A 20,120-nucleotide genomic window follows, 5' to 3' on the forward strand; every position below is an offset into this window, starting at 1 on the left:
CCATCTGTGCTTGAAACACAGAAGTTGCAACTTTTTTTTTTTTTTAAATTAATTAAGTAGTATAATAAATATTTGTCACAGTGGTTTAGATGGTGGCAAAACAATAATGCTGTAAACATCTGGCACTGTTTGCCAAAGTTTTATATATCTGTGATGTGATGAATTAAACAGTACCAAACTGCCTAATTTAGAAACAAGCTCTAGAAACTAGCTCTGTGAGAAGCTAACACTGCTAATGGTGGTGGTTAATATTAAAATAAGGCCTCTTTAAAGTGCCATGCAGGTTTATTTTATGTGTATGTTTTGATATTTACCATAGGAACCCATGAATGTCAAGTTACCAGTTTCAGACAGAAAACTTTCTGTTTTATGTTTAGATTCAACACATTTCATTTACACAGTAATCAACTGGCCCAACCATCAAAACACAACATGGCATTCTTGTTCACTCTTACGTCACGACTGATCCTCGTGTTCAACAAGTGGGATGGGGGAGTACATTACATTGAGAATCATTTTTACAAGAAAAGGAAAATGTCTGGTGCTTCTGGACATCGTTCAGACACAAAACCTTTATGGATTTGTCATTTACAGAAATTCTCAGGTATATCTTGATACATGTGTTGTTGTTATTATTAAATACTTGGCATAGAAACAGCTGGATGGCTATTGTGCAAACTTATAGGAAACGATACTACATTATGTTGTTATTCATGGTGCATACAAGTCCAGAAGGAAGCACTTGTCCAGGCCAGAATCTCTCCATGTTTCACAAATGCAGTGTGAGATAATCTCAGCCAAGAAACTGTGGAGTCTATGAAAAAGTTCACCTTAACATCACTTTATCTTATGTAACATTATGCATTATATCATGTATAGGCCACTGTAAAGGGCTTGATAGCTTCCCTAACTCTTCAGAAGTATCGTACCAATGCAGTTGAAACAACAGACACATTTCCTTCACATTTAAGTCTGTAATGGCTTATATGGATTTCAGGATGTAAAGGTTTATTTAATCTCCACATATCTGGACTTTCTGGACACATTTCTACAACTTTCACTCCACGCCCAGTAAGATGCGAGGTGTTTTCTTGATATGCAGGAGGCAACGTGGTGTTGTTGTAGAGTGGTTTTCATAATTTCATGTAGCATCAGTGGGTATTGGGGGGTGGGGGGAGGATTTCATCGGCTCCCGGTGGCCCCGGCAGCACTGCTACGGTTGAGGTTCCGACTGAGCTGAGGGAAGTGAACCATGGGTGTTCTGGACGTGGGGCCGTACAGGCCGAGGTTCCTGGCCGCTGCAGATTTCCTGGGCGGCTTCACGGACGGGAATGGAGAGAAGACTTGTTGTTTGGTGGATGACGAGAACGCTGGGGTGGACGGAGAAGAGGGGATGTGAGATCTAGAGGAGGAGGAGGTAGAGGAGAGCGAAGGCGTGGAGGGGGAGCTAGTTTTGTAAAAGGTAGAGGAGGCAGGAAGGGAGAGGGTAGATAAGCCGTTGGCTGAGGAGGATGATGGGAGGTGTTGGGAAGTAGGCAGTGGAGTGGAGGACAGTGTGGGAGAGGATGGAGAGGACGGGCTGAGAGAAGTCGGGGTAGGAGCCGGAGATGGCGATGGGCTCGGAGTGGAAGGTGATGAAGAGTTGTTGTGGGAGTTGTGCAGAAAGTGTCTTTCTGGTGCAGAGGTTCTGTCTGAACCTGAGGAGTCGAACTCTCTGTGTCTGATCGAGGACGGCGGCGGAGGGAGAAGAGGAACCTGAGGAGCAGGTTTAGACTCTGATACCTGGGGTTGGGTGTCGGGGGTCGAGTCGCTGGGGGAAGTTAGGTGAGATTCATGCTCTAGATCCAGAGATTCCAGCTGCACCACCACCTCTGCAACATCTGCTTCTTTTATTACGTCTGAACACGGTGGAGCTTCTTCACATACTGAGGAATCAGGAGACACAGGTGCAAAAGAGTCCCTCCTCTCTTTCTGCTCATCATCTTCTTCATTTTCCTCAATCTTCCTATCTTCATCATCCTCCTCCTCCAACCTTTCTGATTCTTCTTCTTCCTCCTCCTCGTCATCTTCCTTTTCCTCTGAATCTCCAAATCCCAGCTGTGCTCGGGCCCTGGCTATATTCCTCCGGTGTTGCCTGACGTGGGCGCGCCAAGGTGACCCCCCGCCTCCTCCAGAGCTCCCTGGAGATCCAGTGCTGTTGGACGGCAGCGAGCCGCAGCGCTGCCTGGCCAAAGAGGAGGAGGCGCTCTGGTTTTGGGCTAGAGAAAAAGGTCGAGCCCCCTGCAGCGGGGAGGTGGGCGTGACGCTTCGGGGACCTCGTGGTTTGCGGCCCAGAAGGAGGTGGTTAATGGCTGCACTGGAGGGGTTGAGCTGAGAGGCCATGACACGGGTTGCGGGACACTTTTCTGGAGGGAAGATGAGATGGGACAGTGCAAAAACAGAATTAAAACAGGTTTAAAACAGATGGCATAATGAATCCAGAACCTAAGAGGTGAATTTAACACTAATACTGTAGCAGAACTCAAGCAAAACTTCAATTAGAGCCATTATAAACAGCAACTAATATTTTTTTCCAGTGATAGTTTTGATTATTTTTACAGTTAACCAATTAATCCATTTAACGCCATTTACTCACCCTCTTAATAGCATCCTACATCAATCATTTTCACACCTTTCATTGATTAATAATCTGTCAGCTGACTAATTAATTGTCAAAGCTGCAACAGCTGAGTCACATTTAGAAATAAAAAGCTGTTCAGAGCAGCCACCCGACACTAGAGGGCGCCCACAGCCTTCGGTTCATGAAGCCTCTCGCAGACTGAATGACTTCTCAATACTTCAGCTTTTTCCCAAATGTAGGTAAAACATGTTAATATAATCAGGACTTTCTAACAGCTGATTACTGAGCTTTAGAGAGAGGGTGATGATTCGAGCAGAGAAAGAGTCGATAGAGTGAAAACATCAAATCTCAGAAGCGATACCGTAATTAAACAAGATTCAATAATCAAACATTAGCGTGAGATGGGAGGAGCTGCCAGAAAAACCCTCCAAAAAATAGGAATCATTTCCAAAGGAAAAAAAAAAAACAGTTGAAGACATCTGTCACTTTTTGTTAAATTAAACATAAACCAAGGCTCTAAAAGCAGCTTGAGTTTATGAGATGTTTATGGGAGTAAACACAATTGTAATTTCCATGTATTTCAGCTTATTAGAGCTTGTGATGTGTGTAGAGTAGTGACAGATGTCTCCAGATTAGATTTAATCAACAAGAACAGAACAAAACCATCATCATCCCACCTTAAAATATTTCCATTTGCCAACATTTTGCCTTTTAATCAATCAATCAATAAATAAAACTCAATCACGGTGGCGGCATTCAGAGAGCGCGACTTGTTTTTACCTTTTCCAGCCTGAAAATTAATCAATTTTGAAGCAGTCCTCTCAGCAGACTTCCAACATTTTCAAGAAAAGTCTCATTTCTCTCAAAATAAACCCCCTTAACTTAATTTATTTCAGATATTTAACTGGAAATCTGCCTTGGGAACCCACAGCCTTGATGTGCAGCTTAAAAACCATCATCTTGTTTTCATTCAATCACCAATGAATCGTTTAAAAACTAAATCTAAATAAATAAATAAATCAAGCCCCGCTTCATTTGTCCCGTAGCTTTGACACAAGTACCGTTGGTGCGTTTGCTGACACCCTCCTGAACAGTTCCTGGACTCGAGGGCACTTCAGGTCCAAGTCCTACGAGTCACACATCAGCATCAAACATCTGGCTCATCGAGTTTCTAACGCTCTGTTCCGACCTTTTATTCTTTTTATATGTGACACATGATGAGACATGAATGCGTTCAGATGCCTTTAAAACCTCTTTATTCACAGTGTGGTTAAAACTACAGGAAATTTAACAGAAGAAGAAGAAGTTCCCTGATGGCAGGAATGAAACGAGGAGAAGATGAACGAGGAGAAGAAGAAAGAGGAGGTGGAGATAAGAGAGGCCAAGAAGAAGAAGAAACTGGATGAGGAGGAGAAGAATAAGTAGAAGAAAAAGGAAAAGAAAGAAGAGAATGAATGAAGAAAAAAGAGGAGAAGAAAGTGGGGGAGGGAGGAGGAGGAGAGACAGAATGAAAAGGGGAAGAAAGAGATGGAGAAGGAAGAGAAGAAGAGAAAAAGGAGGAAAGGGTGAGGAGAAGGATGGGGAGGAGAAAATAGGAGGAGAAGAACGGGGTGGAGGTGGAAAAGCAGGAGGAGAGAGGGAGGAGTAGAGGAAGGAGGACAAAAAAATGGACGAAGAGGAGCATGAGAAGGAGGAGAAAGAGGTGGAGAAGAAAGAGAAAAAGGAGGAGGAGAGAGGGAGAAGAAGGAGGAAGGAGTAGTGGGAGGAGGAGAAGAAAAAGAAGAATGAAAAGGAGGAAAAAGAAGTGGAGAAGGAAGAAGAAGAAGAGAAAAAGGAGGAGACAGTGAGCAGAAGGAAAGGGAGATGGAGAGAGGAGGAGATCGAGGGTGGGGAGGAGACGGCAGAGGAGAAAGACGACGACAAGGAAGAGAAGAAGAGAAAAGAGGAGGAGTCACGTTTTCCATCTTACTCTTAATTAATCGTCTATTAATTAATCGACTGTTTTACTAATGAACTATTGATTAGAATCTTTGTTCTGGTCTGTTCATGTTGTGATTATTAGTGGGAAACCAGAGCGTTGGTTAGTTTGTTCCTTATTGTTAATGATTATTAATTATTATTATTATTATTAGTGGTTATTTCCCTCCTACCTGTGCGTATGTACAGCTGCATGGCCTGTTGCTGCTGCCTCCTCTTGATCCGAGCGTACTGCTTCTTCAGAGCCGAGATGTCGGTGCTCATCCTCTCCATCATCATGCTGTTGATGGCCGCTTGGTGCTCCGCCTTCGCGCCTCCTAACACGCCACCTCCTCCACCTCCTCCACCTCCTCCTCCTCCTCCTCCAGCTCCTACTGCACCTGGGCTGAGCTCTGCGATGTTCCCCTGCTCCCCTCGCTGGTCTGGATGGAAGGAAAACAAGTGGAAATTAGGCAAAAGCTAAATCCTCTCGGCCTTTTAAGCTCCTTTTCTGATTTGTTGCTTTAATCAAGAGTCACCACTGACCGCTGGAGATAAAAGCAAAAAAAACAAAAAAACCCTTGATCCTCTCTGAGACGGTGACCAGGAAGTTTTGTTTTTCAAAGACAAAATCAGCCTTTGAGTAAAAAGCATTTAATTTAGAGGCAATTTCTCAATTTTCTGAAGTTACCTCTAATCACTTTTCAGGAGCTTTTCGTGCAGCAAAAATTTAATCAAATCAAAAAACAACTTACAAATGCTCATAAGAAGAAACCAAAGGATACATAAATTAAAACATTTAAAAGCAATGTTTTTTTTTTTTTTTTAAATCCCTGTGCTTCTGGTTTTAACAAATGTTTGGAGCCAAATCTCCTCTGGGCAGTTTATTTCTGTGCCCTCGTTGAAGGACGAGGAGGAGGAGGAGGAAGCGTGAGATTTATCTGGAGGAAACAGATCAGACGACTATTTCTACATGGGATCGTGAGGATTTGGGGCAGCGGGGCAGTTTTTCTCTTTAAATCCTGGCATGCCACGGTGGTTTGGTGCTGACCTTTGAGATGTTTCTGGTATCTCTGCAGCTCCGGGGCCAACAGGCCGCCCAGGGGCCCCAGACACCCGAGCGCCGTCACCACCGAGTCCTCGTCGTCCATGTCGGCGTCGTCGTCGCTCTCCCAGCCGCCCGGACCACCAACACCACCACTGGAAGAAGATCATTACCATATCGTCAACACGGTTTCACCCCCAGAAATGTGAACTGTTACACAGTTTAGTTCAACAATGCTGGATTTCCTCTGGGACAGAGTCACTGTAATATGCAGCCTTGTGATTGGCTCAGCAGCAATGGGGGCGGGGCCTACTGTGTACAGAGATTGACAGGTCTTGGCTAAAGAATGAAAGATAGCTGAAAGATAACGTCCTTTGCCTCCATTTATCCCTTTACTAATATATGATGGAATCATGTTAATTTGTATTTAAAGAAATTTAAATTTGTGATGGAAAAATCTTGTAAAAATATATAAAAAAATGTCTAATCAACCAAAGAATTTTTCAAATCCCCTGCAGTACATCTGCCCCCTGCTGAAAACCTGTGGTTTAGTCTCTAATTTAAAGGGAAATGCAATGGATTTCCCCTATTTCCTGATCCTGAAACATCACAAACTGAACGTGGAAAATGCTCGGCGCAGAACAAACCTTCCGTTGGATTTCACAGAGGTGGGGAAAGGAGTGATGTTGTAGGTGTATTTCTCTCTGAGCTCAGCCAGCTGGGGGAACGGAAACACCGCCATGGAGTAGACCTCCTGACAGAAAGAAGAGAGTCAGGATTAGAGATCGACCGGTTTATCTGGTGGTATATAGGGGTGTGGCTAAAGCGGTCTCCAATTTTAGCTTTTTATGAATGAGAAAAAAACGTTGCGCACAGACTACAATTATTACGGTAGGTGGTTGCATTACTATTGACATTACAGACATAGCAGTTTAAACATAGGTAAACATAACCTAACATCTTCATATACATCCAGTCCTATTGCAGACCCTGTGCAGCCCATACATTGCCCCTCCCCCACTAACAGAGTGCATGTAGCTGGAAGCTGGAAAATGCTTGTGCGCTACCTCTTTGTATGTATAATAAATAGTCTTTGAGTTCAATAAATGTTTATGTTTCTGGTGAAACTGACACTTGTAACATTTGTTTTCATTGTGGCATTTATACCATGTAAATAGATGGAGAAAAAGTAGTATCGGCTCCAAATAATCCATATCGTTGATCTCTAGTCAGGATCAGGACGTCGGCTCATTTAAAAGGTGAAATGATTCTAGAGGGTGTGTTACCTGCATGAGGTCTGTGGGGTCGATGAGGTTGTGCTCCAGCATCTCCTGAGTGAGGCAGCCCATCGTGCTGTAAAACTCATCGGCGGACTGGCAGTACTCTATCCTCCTGGACATAGGTCAAATTATAAAAGAGACAAAGGAGAGGAGGAAAACGTCAAGAATGAGGGAAATAAAAAGACAAAAGATGGAGGTATTTGGCCTAAAATATAAACATTGGACGGAACAGATACTCCACCATTTATACAATAATATCAGTCATTTCCTTCAGAGGAATAAAACAAACCTGCAAATAACTTTAACTTCATATTATAAGACTAATATGAAGGTTTAAAGAATGTATGTATCCTGTAGCCATCACTATTCATCACTGAGCTTTTTCTTTAAATAAACATCTTCTTGGATGCTGTGTTGAATTATATCACATCCTTCATAATCCTTAAGTGAAATGAGGCAGAAAAAAGCTGCAAATCAAACAAAACTCGTGAACAAAACTCATCCTTAAACCACACAGATATCGTGCCGTGTAATTTTTACTTTACAAATCACAGACATGGACGATTCAAATGGGAATAAGATCACAGACGACCTCCGTGATTATTAGAAATCACCGGAGATCCCCGGAAAAAACTAGCCCTCTGCGAACAGGACTTTTAAGTAAAACCAATGCAAATGCACCACATGAAACACAGACGTGTTCGAATAGGGTTTAAAATAAAACTGTCAATTGCTGAGTTTCCATTACCTCCAGAAATGCACAAAACCAAAAAGTATCGCAATAAAAACCTGGTAATGGAAACACCTACATTTTATAAAACCTTTCAAATATCACTAAAACACTAAGTTTAGCACAAAAGTACAATGGCAACATTTTTTTCCGCATTTACGCATAACAGAGACGACGTAAGGGGTCATGTGACCAGTTCATTTGAAGTCCATCTTCCTCAAAGTGACGAGAATCTAAGAGAATTATGGGACATCGGGAAACTTTACGAGTTACAGCTCATTTGCAAAAACATCTTTCAATGGAAACACATTTCAGAAATATCGCTTTTATTTTGCAAAAAAGCTGCAATGGAAACGCAGCTACTGAGGCTCTGGTCTCTCTGAGAAAGTTTCCAACTGAAAGTGATGTTCAACGCTAAAACCCAACATTAAATTTTCATTCCACTCACTCTCCCAGTCTCTCCCAGATGGCGAGTGCGACCCGAAACAACACCTCGGATCCCTCAAAGAAAACCGAGTCCCAGATCTTCAGGACGGTGGGGGCCGGCAGGCAGGTGGCGAACATGGTCAAGAACCACTGCATGGTGAAGACATTGGTGAGCGGAGGCTCGTAGCTCCCTGAAACAAAAAAAATAAATAAATAAAACACGTCCCCAGCTTCATATTTTAGTCTCTTTTCATGTTAACGTGTAAATGGGGCAGAATTCTACCTCCGGCTTCTCGGTTGGCTGCTTTCTGGAGGTGGTGGAGGTGCTGGGAGAGGCGGGGCAGCTTCAGACGCAGCAGGTCTCTGAACACGGCCATGTCCACTGTGTGCACATAGCTCATTATATAAATAGATCTCAGCTGCAACATGCATCCACCTCTGCAGCTCCTTAATGATTTCTTGAAAATGTCAGATCAGTGGGAACGTTTCCCCCGAGCTAATATTGACATATTTTAGTCGTTATGTCTTTATCTTACGACAAATAAAGAACAAATCTGAGCTGTTTTGTACAAAATTGTCTACATCAAATTGTGTCATTACCTGATAACGCACGCAGGTTGTTGGCAAAATAACTGTCGGGCAGCACTTTGTCGATCAGATAGATCATCACCTGAATACAGACGAGAGAAAAAAGACTTTTTGTTATTAATAAAAGGGCATAAATCAACATATGTGCAAAGAACATCGTGTGTCGATATGTTTTTCGTACCTTCAGTGCGTCGCTCTCGCTTCCCTCCGTAACCTCCAGTATAAGTGCAGCCAACACGTTGAAGCCTTGGCAGTAGCCCACCGCTTTATTCCAGCGTGCATAGGCGAGCAGCACCCTCTTCAACACCACCCGGTCCTGCTCCCCCTCCTGGCCGCAGTAAGAACTGCAGCCCGTCCGGTGCAGATCCTGCAGATGGAAAAAAAAAAAAAAAAGAAAAGTACAGCAGGGATTATTTGTTATTACAAGGCATCGGCTGGATAAATCAGAGGATTATTATATGGCGAAAGCAGAGGGGAGATGTCTGGACTTTGCCCTTGTTGGCGGAAGCGGCCATTACTCTCGTACGTCTCTGAGTCACTGGGACAAAGCAAAGAGGTGCAGTGTTTCCGTTAACGCAGCCGCTCGGTTCTCTGACGCATACTCATGAGCAAACACTGATCCTAGCAGTTAACAAACACTGTATCATGTTACAAGGATGAGCTGATTTAAGCTAGCAGGGAAAATATAACTACTGTGTGGAGCGTTAGCTGGAATCAAATGTATCAGCCGTAACATTACGACCACCGACAGGAGACGTAAGGCAACAGATTTTATTTTTACTTTTAAGGTCAGGCTTTTCTTTTTAGATTAATCTTATAGTTAGAGCTGGACTGAACCATCCTTAAATTATGCTGCTATAGACCCAGGCACCAGACTATGCACTCACATTGCACATAGCTTGTGCACATATCTTGTCCTCTAATTTCTTATCTAAATCCTTCTCCAGGGCTTCTGCAGATTTGAACGAATTAAATTTAAGACCTTTAAAGACCAATATGGGTTAAATGTAAAACTGGCATATAAATAACAAACCCAGAATTACCTTAAAAATAACAAAATTTATTGTCATTCAACTCTCAGCTCAGTACATCCCTGGGTCGGGCTCCACTAATGAGGAGCAGAATCATAGCAGGCCGGGGCTAGAGGGGGTCATACTGCAAATGAAGCAGTAAATGGGTGGGAGGATTTAATTTAAGACGTGACTAAATGTCATTTAAGACCTACAATGCAAAATAAGCTCATATTTAAGACTTTTTAAAGACCCTGTTCTCTATTACCAGTCATGCATTTTAAGCACGTGAACAGAAATGCTCACACGACACAAACACTACCCGGTTACCTTGACGATTTGGATGCCGAGGGAGTCGTCGTCCGGGTTGCTTCGCTCGTTGAAGGCGAAACGAAGCGTCTTCTCCCAGTCGATGGAGATGCTGTGGATGTACTGGTCCGCTAGCGTCAGCCAAACCTGCACAGAGATAACGAACCGTCAGTCATGTGGGAGATAATTCAGATATGAGCTGTGAAATAAAAAGTAAAGCTGCGTACCCTCTTCCTCCACTCCTTTGGTACTCCAGTGGGAAGCCTGGCCACAGCTTTCAGTGCATCATACCACTGTTGATGCAGAAAAACAGGTACATTAGCATCACATCAGCGTCTAAAAGCAGGAAGATGCAGGTCTTTAAACTCAACATGTGGGTTGTAGATTATTTTCAGCTCTTACTTGCTGGAATCCATTCTTCCCAAGCGATGGTTCGATGGTAAACTTCAGCCTTGTGTCAACTCCTATAATCAAACCAGAGACACGATTAACGCCATACTTTGTTTTTTTTTCCTAACGTCTAATATATGATATGACTTCGGCCCAAAACGCTGTCAAGTACAACCAGGAAGTAATCAAAGAAGCAATGACGCTGTGGAAAACAAGCAGAATCTTAGTAAATAATTTTACCCTGCGGCGTGTTGTGGCAAAAAAAACAAAAAATAGATAAATAAATTCCCAGAGATGCATCAATTTTTACTAGTTTAGTTAACTTCATGACTTTCTCCTTTAAATAATATTTAAATACTAACATTCACACATGTATATAGGACTAAAACTGACTAAAACAAATGCAAATAGATTAATAAATTAGTATTATTATAACAATGAAATGGGAAACACTAAACAAATAAGGGAGAAAATAGAAGGAAAAAAAAATCTGGGGCAGCGATGCTCCTCCATATATCCCAGGGTTTAATAATTCAAAATATGAACATATAAGATTAGGATTTGTACTTTTACATAACAAACACAAAGGATTTGAAGCGATGGTTCTGATATGTTGGTGGATTAAAGAAGTCGCTGTCCGTTTCCTGGTGGTGCTGAACCCTCGTTTCAATCACTGCTTCGTGCCAAACCTCTTTGCATGTCAACTCCTCCAGAGAATATTCAGCGCAGTGGAACTACACGGAAATTAAAATTTGATCTGAAGTTAAGAGGGAAGGTCCCGACATGACTCGGCTCTGAGCCAGCGGCCATTTCTCCTCCTGTCTACGCCGACTACACCCGCCAGCTGGTCACCACCGAAGAAGAAGACGAAGAAGACGGAGAGGAAAGACATTCATTCATCCCTTAGAAATAAACTCCTAACAGGAAAACATGACGGCGTTTAACCTGCACGGTTCGTCTCTGCCGATTTGCGCTGCGCCATCGTGGATGAGCCGCGTTGCCGCTGTTTCCTCTGGGAGGAGGAGGCTGAGGATTAGCGGCTTAAACCCTCCTACTACACAGATTATCAACAGGCAGACGGACAACACGTCCACCACGGCCCGGTGGAGTCTGAGGAGGGAGGGAAGGGACGGATGAACTCTGGCACCAACACCAGGGGCAGCGACGGGATGGGAGAAAAGAAAAGAAAAGAAAAGAAAAGAAAAGAAAAGAAAAGAAAAGAAAGATGGGGGGATAGCAAGAAAGAAAGAGACATGGATAGATCGGGAATAAGAAAGAAAGAAAGAAAGAAAGAAAGAAAGAAAGAAAGAAAGAAAGAAAGAAAGAAAGAAAGAAAGAAAGAAAGAAAGAAAGAAAGAAAGGAGAGACATAAGTAAGAAAGAAAGAAAGAAAGAAAGAAAGAAAGAAAGATATGAGAGATATAACGAAAGAAAGAAAGAAAGAAAGAAAGAAAGAAAGAAAGAAAGAAAGAAAGAAAGAAAGAAAGAAAGAAAGAAAGAAAGAATGGAGAGACATAAGTAAGAAAGAAAGAAAGAAAGAAAGAAGAGATACAAGAAAGAAAGATATGAGAGATATAACGAAAGAAAGAAAGAAAGAAAGAATGGAGAGACATAAGTAAGAAAGAAAGAAAGAAAGAAAGAAAGAAAGAAAGAAAGAAAGAAAGAAAATGGAGAGAGAGAAAGAAAGAAAGAAAAAAAAGAAAGAAAGAAAGAAAGAAAGAAAGAAGGGATACAAGAAAGAAAGATATGAGAGATATAAGAAAGAAAGAAAGAAAGAAGAAAGAAAGAAAGAAAGAAAAGAATAAGAAAAGAAAGAAAGAAAGAAAGAAAAAAAGATGGATGAAAGAAAAAAGAAAAGATGTAGAGAAAGAAAGAAAGAAAGAAAGAAAAGAAAGAAAGAAAGAAAGAAAGAAGAAAGAAGAAGGGAATAATGAATAGAGATATGGAGAAAGAAGAGATGAAAGAGAAGATAAGGAAAGAAAAGAAAGAAAGAAAGAGACAGAAGAGATAAGTAAGAGAAAGAAGAAAAGAAAAAGAAAGAAGAAGAAGAAGAAAAAAGAAAGAAAGGAGAAATGATAAGTAAAGAAAGAAGAAGATAAGATAAAAAGGAAGAAGGAAAGAAAGAAGATGGAGACAAAGAAGAAAGAAGAGAAAAGAAGACAGGAACATTGACATGTTCCCTCAGGAGCCTCCAGAATAAAAGTCCTGAAGTTACGGATCGATGATAATTAGATGAAATAAACCGCGCCTTCACTTCCTGGACGAGCTGTGACATTAGATCCACATCCACGCAGAAACCATTAATGACAACACATCCTCTTTATGAACAGATACTGGAGCTGAAATCCAGACCATCTCCACATATAAGACCTATAAACCATCTCCCCTCGTATTATTATTATTATTATTATTATTATTACGCGCGGTGCCACAGCTGTGTCTCCAGATGTGGCGTCACCTGGCTCTAAGGTGCAGAGGAGGCGCGGTGCGCTCCTGGAGATCCCGTTCCGCTTCTTCAGGACGTTGCTGATGATGTTACCGACTCCTCCCGATCCCTGCTGCCGCTGTTTAACGCCGGCCCTCGGCCTCCTGCCCCCTCCGCCTCCGCCTCCGCCTCCACCGGGGATCCGCTCCTGCCTCATCCCGGAACCAGAGCGTCTAACCCGCGCAGTCACCTCATCGTTCAGCGCCCCCCAAAATAACAACAATAATAATAATTAAATAAAAAATCCTCTAATATTTTGTCGGCATCCCGGTAATGAGCTCCTCCTCCAAATGATCGAATCTCCTCCGGTGATGCTTCTGGTTTAAACCCGGTAAAAAAAAAAAAAAAAAAAAAAAACTACCGAGTATCGTTTAAAGCTCAAACGGAGCAAGCGATAAATAAATTATTAGCAGAAACGCCAGAAATAGAAGACGACTGAGGAGGAAGTGAGGCTTTCTGATGCTGATGCTGCACCTGCTCATCCTCCTCATCCTCCTCCTCCTCCGGGTCGGCGTCACCGGGAGGAGGCGCAAAGGATGGAGGGATGCGGTAGGACTGAGAGCCACGTGGGGAAGGATGAGATGAGGTAATGGTGGAGGAATGAGAGGAAAGAGAAAGAGATGACAGGCGAGCTGTGGATGACCTGCTTCCACAGACTGAACAGGTTTTATAAAAACAACAAAAAAGCTAAATATTTAAAGATGCCTTCAGGGCCGAGGCTGGTTCTTCACCCGACTTCAATTTAATGGTTTAAACAGTCACAATAGAGGGAAATGTTCAAAGAAACAACAATAAACAAACAATAAAACAAACAAAAGAAAGAAAGAAAAAGAATAAGAAAAGAAAAAAAAGATGGAATAGGGATAGCAGAAGAACAAAAAATGGAAAAGAAGGAAATATATTAGAAAAAGGAAAAGAAAGATGGGCAAGCGAGGGAATAATAGAAAAGAAAAGAGATGGAAAAAAAAGATGGGAGAGGAAGACGGATATATAGGAAGAAAGAAAAGAAAGATGGAGGTATATTTACAAGAAAGAATGAAAGAAAAAAAGATTAAAAATTGATGGAGGGACAAAAAGAAAGAAAAATAAACTAAAACGTCTTCTCCCTTTTCTGCTTTAACAGCGGTCGGTTTGAGTCGAAGCTCAAGAAGAAGAAGAAGAAGAAGAGGTGACATCATGTGACTAAACATGGCCGCCGTGTGGAAGAAGCTGAAGGCTTCACCAAACAACAACAAACAAGAAAAAAGAAAGATGGAGGGATATTTACGAGAAAGAAGGAAAGAAAAAAAGATTAAAAATTGATGGAGGAACAAAAAGAAAGAAAAATTAACTAAAAATTCTTCTCCCTTTTCTGTTTTCACAGTGTTTGGTTTGAGTCAAACTCAAGAAGAAGAAGAGGTGACATCATGTGACTAAACATGGCCGCCGTGCGGAAGAAGCTGAAGGCTTCACCAAACAACAACAACAAACAGAGAACGTTTCTTTGTATTTCATGGAGATCAACTCTGACAGAAAAGACGTTTGAGATCAGACGTTTTGAACTTATCCGTGTTCTGAATTAAAAGTCTTAAGCTGTTTTTTTTGTTTTTTTGGGCGTTAAATAAAAACAGCGGCGCAGCCTTACGTCGTTTCTGAGAGACGGCCTGGAGACACGCCGTGATGATGTCGTAGTTCTTCTGCATCTTGTGGCAGAGTCGGTCTCTTCTCTTCAGCTGGCGGATCAGCTTGGCCGACTGGAGGCCTGTACGGTATTTAACCTCCTGGATGATGGAGAGCAGCTCCTCTGGGGCTGGAAACAAATAAATAAATAGAAAGATATTCATTATTATAGTATTATATTCAGCTTATAAACCCATGGACTGTTCACACTGTCATAGTTGACATAGTTTGGACTCGTGATTCACAGTAACACACTCATTATTCGTCTGTTTTCCGAGCTGCAGGCGAAGAGAAAAACCAGACCACCTGCTCCATATAAACACCCCCCCCCACCACCACCCACCATCCGCCCCCACCTCCACCTCCCATTTATGGAAACATGACCTCAAAAAAAATCAGACTCCAGATCTGGGACATAATTAGGTCACAGGGTCACTGGTGATTTGTCTAAAATAACATAAAAGACCAAAGAATCTGATCATATTCGAGCTAGAAAGAAAAAAAAGATGATTCAATTCGATTTAAATGATGCAAAACGTACGGTAAAAGCAGAGGAAATGGGACTTTCAAATTAAAATGCACAAGAAAGTGTGATATTCATTTAGTTTATCAGTGTAAAATACAAACACAGACATGAGCATCAATCTTCAATTGTCATATTTTAACGACTAATAAAATCCGTTAAAGCAGATTAAATAATAATGAAAAAAGTCTGTGGAGGCTACGTGGACGACATTAGGAAGAATAATAGTTTTTATGTGGACATTTTAGGACGATGAGAGTTCTCCAAAAAGAATAACTTTAGTTTAAGCTGCTTTCAAAGACACCAGACTCCATTGACAAAACAAGTCATTTTACCAAACAGAAGACAGAACTTTTCCATGTTTTAAACACATGACATTTACTACATCTTCTCAGAAATGTCCACGTCCAAAATCTATTGTAAAACTGATTAATATTTCATTCTGAATTTTTCTGCATAAATCTCTTAAACCACTTCAACACAACTACAAAAAAATCCATGATTTTTAGGATTCTAACCCTTTAAAAGCCAGTTTCAGTACTTACAGTCACTGTTAATTAGCTATTAGCTAAATTAGCTACTTTCCATAAAACTAATGTTGGCTTCCATCTTGGACATGACCAAGTTTATCTAAAATATTGCCTTGTTTGTATTATTGGTTTTAGTGTAGCATCAAATTTAAAATGACGTTAGCGGTTGAAAAATGTCCCATTGACTTTCATTATAACCACATACTTAAATCTCTCAATCATGACACAATAAAATCATTCTTTCTGCAATATTAGCGTTTCAATTTGGAGAAAAATGGTTAAATCAGTGATTTTTTAGGGTTCAACACTGAAATCAGCCATTTCCCCATTATAAGCATATAAAATGTTTGCTATTTCATCAGTTTCTGTGCTTGTGTTATCTAGCTTAGCAGCTATTTTTAGGTGTGTGTTTCTCTACAGTGTTCTGCTGACCTATTAGTATTGTTTTCAAACTTTGTGTAGAGAGTGGCTTTGTTACAAGAAACTGTGACACATCTACTAAAACAGGCAAAATAATGGACAAAAACGTCCCTAATGACGCCTACAGGGTCGACAGATAAGAACTGGACAAAAGCAAAGCTGCATGTTCCAACTAGAGACTGAATATTGTGCAAAATATCAACAAAAAAACACTTCAGCATAGATGTCCGAGACCAACCAAAACTGGATTAATTAATTAAACGTCTTTAATTAGGACCAATTAAAAGAAACAAACAAAGAAAGACCAATTAATACATTTGCTTAAACAGAGGAAAAAACATTAAGCCCTGGTTAGGCTGTAATCTCTTGTTTTAGTTGAGGCGTTATCAGAGCGCTTCCTTTTCCTCTTCATTGTTTAACCCGCATCATGAGTTGAGGGCAAACCTTGAACTCGTAGGCCCGTCTGTGTTTACGGTAGGTTTCCACTTTAACAAAGGAAAAAAGCAGCTTGTCCCGACTCTGAGGAGCCGACAATGAGCCGTCGATACACTCCACTATGTCAGGAAACTAAATCATGTAAAAAGTACATTCACGGCCACAACTAAGGTCAATTAAATAGACTTTTTGGGATTCAACAGCCTCTGTATCGAGCAGATCTTCGCCCAAATCTGTAGAGAATCCGAATATATTTATTAAATCTGAGATTAGGATGATTCTACATTATTTCTTTAACCCTCATCCCCTCATAAGGATGAAAGGATCCATTTCTATTTTTGATAAATTAGTGGTAGTTATGCTTTTTGCTATTATATTTGGCATTTGTGTATTTATTTTTTTTGTTATTTTAATACTGAATTCCCATAATGCTCAATTTTTACACTGTTTTACATTGTTACCATTCAAAAACACTCTAAAATAGCTTTTTCCTACTTTTCTTTTCTTTTTTTTTTACACATACATCTTTTAATCCACTTCAGTACTAATCACAAATACCATTGTTCTTTTTGAAGAGATCACTTTTGTCCCTTAATGGTAACAAAGCAACATTTTTTAAAAGCAGGTATGAGGGTTAACTCAGTCTCTGACTTGCCAAACACATTAGCATCCAGCGTTAGCATCACATGGTGCAACTTGGCCGTGCAGGATTCAGTGCAGGAAAGCAGAATTAATTTCCATTAGTGTAACATTAACTGGTAAAATGTCAGCAATTATGCTCGAGATGCACGAGTCCTGGCAGTTTCAGCCCCAACAATTTATATAATGCAGAACAGAAACCAGGCAGCAGCAAATTACTCAAACATTACTCAAAAACTACTCAAAGACGGAAAAGTTGATTTGGAGCAACTGTAGAGTTTGTACGTTTGCAAATAAGTCTCCAAGAGTATCATCTCTAAACAGTTTGACACAATGAGGTGACACATTTCATACAGGCTCAAAGATCTGCAGACGATTCGCTGCTTTAATGTACAAGGATCAGCCATAACATTATGACGCGCAAACAGTCCAATTCTACATTCTTTCCAGTGCATCCTGGTGTTCATGTGTAGCCATCCACATGATGCAAAAGACATAATTTATCAGACCAGACCACCCTCTTGCTCCGTGGTCCCGTTCTGACGTGTCCATTGTATTAGATTTCATCAGCGGACAGGCATCAACACGGACACCCTGCCTGGTCTGCAGCTACACAACACCGAACAAAACAAACTGAGATGCAACAACTTTGTAGCTCGTCCCCTGGATTGAACCACATGTGCAAACCTTAGTCTGATATAATTATTCCAATGTTTTCCACTGATCATACAACCACTGTGGTTGTGTTTATCCAGCAGTCATCTGTGTTTATCATGGCTGTAACTGAGCACAGCCAGGAAAACATGCACTTGGAAGCACAAATGAACACATTTCAGGAAAATGCAAAGCTTTAACCTCTTCATATTCCTGCCTTTTTGCAAAAAAACAAACAAAAAACTGCCTCACGGACATTTTGGGGCTCATACATGGTTGATTTTTTTTGCTATCTGATGTCAGCTGTGTTGTTGAATGACTTTTTATCAATGAAATCATCAATCAAATGAAATTACAAATTGAATGCAGCACTTAGTCAAACACAATTTTGTGTACAGAACTCTGATTAGTTCAAAAAGCGACTGACCCAGTGGTAAGATGCTGATTAATTAGTTAAAATCACAAAGTTTAATGAGGCCTGTTGTGTTTACTGCTGTATTATCAGCATCACTGGGACAAACGTTCCACTTTCTTTTGCTTTTATCTGATGCATGTCTCATGCATCTTGCAAAACTCATGCTTAATGTTTGTTTAGGGGTTTTTTTTCCAGGACAGGTGCTCACCTTTCTGGGCCAGGTAGTTCATCTGGTGCCTCCTGGTGTGTTTCTCCTGCAGCTCCTGCAAAAAGCTGGACCCGGAGTTGCTGCGGCCCAGGAAGGCGTCCGACCCGGACGCCTCGGTGGAGCTGTCCCAGCTGTCCCCGTTCCTCCGGCCGCCCCCGCTGTACGTGTCGTACAGCTCCACCAGGAGACAGTCCACTATGGAGGTCCTCTGAGCCCTGACCCCATCTCCCACGGACTCACAGTCACTGTCCCCGGCCGGGTTGGTCCTGAGGGAGGCGGCGGCGGTGGCGGCGGCGGAGGCGGCGGCGGCGGTGCCAGGTGGAGGTTCATGCCCTTCAGACACCTCCTGCTGTCCCGGAGATGATGGTGATGATGTGTCATTTGGTGACACGGAGGCGGCGGCGGCGGCGGCGGCGGCTGCGGGACTCGTCCACCCCTGAAAGCCGGAGAAATCCTCCTGTAAAGAGGCGGCGGAGTTGACACAGACGCCGCTCTCGTCTTCGGAGCCAACGCCGCCGTCGCATATGTCAACTTCCAGAAGTTCGTTCCCGTTCAGTTTCAGCTCGGACGCCATTTTTCTTTCATGAACAATTAACTAGTCAAATTAACCTTCTTGCTCCGTGATAATCTGTCTACACGTAACCTGTTGTTTTTCTGAAAAACATTGTTGAAGTTAGAAACTTTTCGAAGAGGACGTAGTTCCTGGAGCGCTCCATTCCTCACCTCGGGAAGGTGGAGACCAGTCTGACGGCTTCTACTTTCCTTCCTGAATGTTCCGAGTTGGCATTCCCTGGCCCCCCCTCTCCGGGACGGCACAATGGACCAGCCCACTCCGGCGAACTTCTCAACGGCTGGCAAACTTTCTTCAGGTCGCGCGACAGGTGCTGCCGCAGGTGCCTCGAGCTTGCTGGGTGGGCCAATCAGAGAGGAGCCGAAAAGGCCTGGACCAATCAGCGCCAACGACTGACTCAAAGGCGGAAGCTGAAAACGATTTACTGAGACGTACATTTGGATGTAAACACTGAGCGTAGCATGAAAGTTACGATTTTACACCTCAAACTTGAGATAGTTTTCCTGTTTGTGTTTTTATAATTATATTATTTTTTTTAAAAAAGTGTATTCTAGTACTGCTGGTTGTCTTTAGTGCACATTTAACACGTATTTGTTCATTATAATAGTTCAAATAGGAAAGAATACAAAGCCACGCCATTCAGATAAGGAATAACCAAAAAACAAACAAAAAATTGTAATTGGTGTTAGAAAAATACAAATTAAACAACAAAACAACTTATATTATATCCATAGCCCTTATTATACATACATACATACATATATATATATATATATATATATATGATAAGTTTCAACTAGATTAAGGTAAAAGCTAATATAGTCAGAAAAATCACAATATATATATATATATATATATATATATTTAAGTGGAAAATTTAACTATTACTATAAGTAATGTGTTACTCATCTTTTAGTGTCTGTGTGATCTGATGCATACAATGAAGAATGGTTGAAACCAATCAAATTTATTTATTGCCCAATGCACACACCAATATTTTAAAGTATATATCATATTGAGAATGACACAATGGGCTGATAGACTGATGGGTCTGTAGCATATAAAGGAAACAGTTGTTGTTATTAAAAGACACTTAAAAGTAGCTTTTAATAATATAACTGCCTCTTAAATCACTGCACACTAATTTATCTTCAATTATATTACAATTAAACCATCTGAATTTTAAAAAGAATCAGTACCTTGCAGCATTAGTCCTGTCACTGGTTTA

The 20,120-nt window shown here is 41.4% G+C and overlaps 1 protein-coding gene across 2 annotated transcripts; it reads right to left on the minus strand.

Annotated features, from left to right (window-relative positions):
- Positions 1–344: 344 nt before the first annotated feature.
- Positions 345–19,161, minus strand: tbc1d30 (TBC1 domain family, member 30). 2 transcript variants are annotated; one of them, XM_047575224.1, is made up of 14 exons: positions 18,322–19,161; positions 14,463–14,627; positions 10,367–10,428; positions 10,192–10,257; positions 9,986–10,111; positions 8,827–9,012; positions 8,658–8,727; positions 8,341–8,439; positions 8,080–8,248; positions 6,908–7,013; positions 6,269–6,375; positions 5,628–5,776; positions 4,771–5,019; positions 345–2,405 (listed from the first exon to the last, which is right to left on the minus strand). In XM_047575224.1, exons 1-14 carry the CDS (start codon positions 18,893–18,895, stop codon positions 1,183–1,185), a joined length of 3,351 nt encoding a protein of 1,116 aa, XP_047431180.1. In that variant the 5' UTR covers positions 18,896–19,161; the 3' UTR covers positions 345–1,182. The 2 variants fall into 2 exon arrangements, with proteins under 2 accessions (XP_047431180.1, XP_047431181.1); XM_047575225.1 differs by lacking the exons at positions 14,463–14,627; positions 18,322–19,161 and adding an exon at positions 12,812–13,357.
- Positions 19,162–20,120: the final 959 nt, after the last annotated feature.

The sequence above is a fragment of the Mugil cephalus genome, chromosome 22, assembly GCF_022458985.1.
Source record: "Mugil cephalus isolate CIBA_MC_2020 chromosome 22, CIBA_Mcephalus_1.1, whole genome shotgun sequence".
NCBI classification, from domain to species: domain Eukaryota; kingdom Metazoa; phylum Chordata; class Actinopteri; order Mugiliformes; family Mugilidae; genus Mugil; species Mugil cephalus.

Bases quoted from the DNA above. Each gene is read 5' to 3' on its own strand.
- tbc1d30 (XM_047575224.1), bottom strand. From the start codon at position 18,895: ATGGCGTCCGAGCTGAAACTGAACGGGAACGAACTTCTGGAAGTTGAC. The intron at 14,628-18,321 runs GTGAGCACCTGT...ATTTGTTTCCAG, and splicing joins GAACTACCTGGCCCAGAAAG to CCCCAGAGGAGCTGCTCTCC. The intron at 8,249-8,340 runs GTAGAATTCTGC...TTTTTGTTTCAG, and splicing joins AGCCAACCGAGAAGCCGGAG to GGAGCTACGAGCCTCCGCTC.